General features: G+C 53.7%; 1 protein-coding gene across 3 annotated transcripts; it reads right to left on the reverse strand.

Annotated features, from left to right (window-relative positions):
• Positions 1-468: 468 nt before the first annotated feature.
• LOC105235285 (small G protein signaling modulator 1-like) lies at positions 469-3,737 on the reverse strand. 3 transcript variants are annotated; one of them, XM_034650252.1, is made up of 4 exons: positions 3,501-3,734; positions 2,250-2,413; positions 1,731-1,863; positions 469-580 (listed from the first exon to the last, which is right to left on the reverse strand). In XM_034650252.1, exons 1-4 carry the CDS (start codon positions 3,652-3,654, stop codon positions 558-560), a joined length of 474 nt encoding a protein of 157 aa, XP_034506143.1. In that variant the 5' UTR covers positions 3,655-3,734; the 3' UTR covers positions 469-557. The 3 variants fall into 3 exon arrangements, with proteins under 3 accessions (XP_034506143.1, XP_034506145.1, XP_034506142.1); XM_034650254.1 differs by lacking the exon at positions 469-580 and adding an exon at positions 1,100-1,307; XM_034650251.1 differs by lacking the exon at positions 469-580 and having other exon boundaries at positions 1,100-1,863; positions 3,501-3,737.
• Between the last annotated feature and the right edge of the window lie 1,067 nt (positions 3,738-4,804).

A 4,804-nucleotide genomic window follows, 5' to 3' on the forward strand; every position in this document is an offset into this window, starting at 1 on the left:
GCGACACAAGAAGGCAGAGCAAAGGGTTACCACTCAGGTCACCACCATGGGCAACTGGTGCTCGATCTCCCGGGGGGTGCGGTGGGGGACTCTGGGAGATGTGTAGAACACACAGGCCAGAGCTTTCTCACCAGGGTGGGGGGCGAGGGAGCCGGGGCACTGATACACCAACTCCTGTCCATCCTTGGCTGAGGACTGCTCCAGGGAGGCACTGATTCCAGACACCTCTACCCCGCCCCACCCACGGGCAGAAGGGACCCTCAGGCAGAGAGACTCTAAGGATGGGAGCTGGCTGCAGAGCGACAGGCACAGAGGGGTGTGGGTGGGCACAGCCCGTGTCTCTTCTGCTCACCTAGGCAGAGCCACGGCACACTAACATGGACCGCCCCCAAGTAAGACATCCAGCACCCAGCCTGGCTCCCAGCACGTGCCTACACATTATNTTGTTGGATGAACCCCTGTGCAGAGTTTCCTGGGAAGGCAGGCCTGGGGCATCAGGCCCCTCTGATCAATCAGCTCTCTGATGGGGCTGTGAGAGTCGTGGTACGGCCAATAGGCTAGAGGGTTCCAGACCCTGCTCCTGGGTGGGAACAGATGTAGTGATGAACACTTCAGGACACTCTATGGCTCTTGATGGCACAGAAACATGAAGCTTTGATCCTAACTGGCCATGAAGGAATGAATCCATGAGTAAAGATTAGAGACTAACCCAAGCAACGTAAGAGCTTACCGCCAAGCCGGCCCCGCACCCCAGATCCAACTCAGTGGGGAAGAGAGCTGGAGCATCAAGTGGTCTGGCATGGTTAGCCCACCCTTGCCAGGAAGGACATCTGCTTTCAAGAGAGCCTCTCACGGTCCAGCCTCGGTCACTAAAGCAAACGGAGGCTCAGAGCCATTATCCATCAAATGGAACAATAGAGACACCAAAGGTCAAATAAAATGGGGTAGACAGAAGGAACCTACAACTTAATATTGAGTTGTTGAACAGACATCCATATGGTGCGTAATAGATGCCAGGCCTCTTTCGGAGAACTTTTCAAACATTAGCTCATTTAATCCTCATGATAACCCCGTGGTAATGATGACCTTGACAGTAANTGATGACCTTGATAGTAATGGTCTGCGTTCACCAAGCGTCTACACCAGGGCAGCCGCTGAGCAAAGCGTTGGACATACATTAGCGTCTCGTGTGCTCCCAGGGCTTTGCTTGCCCTCTGTTGGTTCCACTGTCATTCATTAAGGGCCTGCTGTGTGCGGGACTTTATTCTACAGACTTTACATTGATCACCTCTTTACCTCGTTGAATCCTGACAACAGAGACAGGTAAAAGCAAAACAGTGTAACAGCAGCTAAAATGTACGTGTTCTGTGCCAAGAGCCTTATCTTGTTTAATCCCCACAAGGGCCCTATGACACAGGTGCTGTGAATATCCCCATTTTGCAGATGGGGAAACCAAGACACGGAGGGTGTAGTGACTTGCCCCAGGTCAACCAGGATTCCAGAGCCCACGGCCACTAGCCCAGGCCACCTCCTGGTCAGGTGTGTCTTTATGAAGCTAAGTAGCTCACAGTTCTCATTTGGGGGGAAGCCGAGATACTAACTTCCTGGTTTCTGGTCCCCTTGCTGGCCCCAGAGTCCAGACCACTTGTCCTCTAGTTCCAAACACCTGGAATCATTTTCATGATCGGCTAACAGCTGGATCCAGGGGGCCCAGAGATGGGGCAGCTTACCGAATTCAGACCTCATGCCGGGGTAGATGATCCTGAACACGTAATCTGTGGCCTCGTCGTCTTCCTTGTCTGAGGACGTGGACTCGGCGGAACCCTGAGGGCTTCGCTTGCGCAGTTTGGGAAATACTTTGCCCTGAAAGAACGTGTCCCATTGCACAGTTCTTGGGATGCACCTGTCCCCACAATCTGCACAGCCTGAGGGTTTCAGTGGGGTGTGTATGTGCCCACAAAGCCACTTAAGGATCCATGGGCAAGAATGACCACTCCCCCGGGTGCCTGGGTGGCTCAGTCGGTTAAGCATCTGACTCTTGATTTCGGCTCAAGTCATGATCTCAGGGTCGTGAGATCCGGCCTTGAGTCTTGCGATCCACACTGGGCGTGGAGCCTGCTTGGGATTCTCCCTCTCCCCCACCCCGCTTGCACACGCACGCATGCTCCTCTCTCTCAAAAAATAAAAAATGACCACTCCCCATGGCTGACCCCCACCCCAGCCTCCCTGGATCCCCTGCGATCACTCACCTTTCCCCGCTGAGACCAGAGTGGAGGGTCCAGCTGCCCATGAGGGAGCAGCCCATTTTCCAGGCACGAGAGGAACTGCAGGAGGTGCCCTCCCTTGGGGAAGCGGAAGGGCGGCCTCTGGATCCCGTCCTGGCTGACCAGCACCACTGTCCCGCCGCTGTCCACTGCCACCACGTCCCAGCCAGAGGAGACCCGGTGGGAAGTCACTAAGAGGCATGGGTATGGGACCCTCCCGGCATGCGCATCCCCGAAGACATGCCACAAGGCAGACCCACGGACCTGCTCCAAGGCTCTGGGAAAGGCCTGGGCAGAGGTCAGGGCCCGTTTTTAGCCCCCGCCGAGCCCCTTCCATCCCACCTGCCACGGTCGCTGACCCGGAAGTAGAGGACATGATCCAGAAGAGTATGGTTGGCCCCGATGAAGTCACCCCCAAAGGGAAATGGTGCCCCCAAACACCTGATGTCCCTCTACACCCTCGAGCACCCTCTACGAATCAGCCTGACCTATTTCTGCATGGAGGCTTTCAGACCTAACCCTTCTCAGGGCAGTAGCTGACTTGGAAGCACGTAGTGAGCACTTACTGTATATAAGCACAGCATGTTAAAGGCAGTGTCTTACTGGAATACTCAAAATNTACTCAAAATAGACCTATGAGGTATATCTCTTATTGTCTATTTTACAAGTGATGAAACCAAGGCTCAGAGAGGTGATGTAATTTGCCCAGGGCTGCACAGTAGGGCCTGGATCTGAACCCAGGTCTGTCTCACTAAATAAGCTTCATGTTTTGTGCCTTGGTGGGGCATGGATCGCTTGCTTTCTACAGCAGGATGGCCTTTTGCTTGTTCTGAATGTACCTTCTCTGAGCCTTAAAGGAGAACTCTAGTTATTAATCCCAGATCTTGAGAGCACAGGCTTTGGAATGACAAAGACCTGATTTCGAGTCCAAACTCAGAAGTTCCCGGGGTGTGCGACTTCGTGCCAAGCTGTTTAGAGCCCTGCTTGGCACATCATAAGTGCTCAATAGGTGTGAGCAGCTGACACCATGGGTTTGGTGCTGAGCCCTTATCATATGTCACAGGATGTCCACAACAACGCCAGGAGTAGGTGCTGTTGTGATTCCGTTTTACAGATGGGGAAACCGAGGCTCAGAGAGACGTCACTTGTTTGAGGCTGCACAGGTAATAAGGAGGTGGGGCCAGGCAGGGGAGCCGAGAGGAACACCCCAGCCCCGTGCTCCCCCATGGTCCCTACCTTGCTGATGGCAGTGCAGGTACACAATCTCCTCTAGGCGGATGGTCATGGCATAGTCCCAGTAGACACTGGAAGGGGAGGGATGGTTAGGTCCGCAGGATGCCTGCTCACCTATTCGTGGCAAGGGCCCAGGAGGCCACAGAACCGCACCCATGGGCTCCTGCACCCTTCTCACTAGGACCCACCTGTCTCCAACATCTGTATTCCAGGCTTCCCAGAATCCATCTCCCCTTCTTTGGTCCCAGCACCCCNAAGCACCCCAGTTTTCTAAGGAACATTCCTCTCTTAACCTCAATCCATGTGGCTGAGGCGGAGTCCACCCACCCTCTATGCCAGGATTCCAGGAATGGCCATCTGACCCCAGCCTGGCCAGTCAGCATATTCCACTGTTCCAGCCAAGTGACTGGTTCAGGGATGGCCCTGCAACCCAAGCAGAAATGAGGCTCAACTGTTGGATTCATGTTAGAATAAACTGGAAAAAGGATGCTCCTTTCTGTTAGTAAAGGCAAAGATGATAGAAGTCTGGAAATGGAGGGGGCCATAGCAAGAAAAAGGCCGCTTGGTGATGGCATCAACAGGGAAGAAGAACGAAGAGATGGAAAAAGTTCGGGTCCTCATTGTTTGTGTCCCTGGATCCAGCCATGCCTGAAGCCACTGTGTAAGAATTTTTCAGTTCATGGGAGCCAATGCTTAAGTCAGCCTGAGTTTGGTTCCCTGTCACTGGTATCTAAGAGTCTTGACTCAGACCCCAACGCTAGGCCACCGTGCCTCCATATGGTTAGAATAGCCACTTAACAGCCTTAACCCCACAGGTGCCAGCAATGTGACTTGAAGGCTTCTATGAGCCTGTTTCCTCCTCTGTAAAACGGGCGTGATAATAATTACCCACCCCATAGTGCTGCTGTGATGATTAAGTGGAATCATGGATTTTAAGGGCTCAACACAGGGCTGATACGTAAAAGAGTATTGGGTTAATGGTCTCCATGCTGACATACTTAAGGTTTTCCCTTTCTAGCTCAAAGCCTACTGCTGTCCCGAACCAGATCGCTTTTCCCCTCAAACACCATGGAGGTGGGGCTCACAGGAACCGGGACTTTGTGGCAGTCAGGGGAATGCACTGCACAGGTGTCCTTCAGACCTTGCTGTGGGGGGCAGAGCTCACCACCAGGTTCAGGGGCCACCCCCTACATCCACCAACATGTTTGCACCAAGGCTACGCTTCCCTTGGGCTGCTCTCAGCCGGGACTAAGCACATGGGGATACCAGTGTGGGCCTATTCCTACAGCATGGGGGGCTCCTCTAAG

The sequence above is a fragment of the Ailuropoda melanoleuca genome, unplaced genomic scaffold, assembly GCF_002007445.2.
Source record: "Ailuropoda melanoleuca isolate Jingjing unplaced genomic scaffold, ASM200744v2 unplaced-scaffold1416, whole genome shotgun sequence".
Classification (NCBI taxonomy): Eukaryota; Metazoa; Chordata; class Mammalia; order Carnivora; family Ursidae; genus Ailuropoda; species Ailuropoda melanoleuca.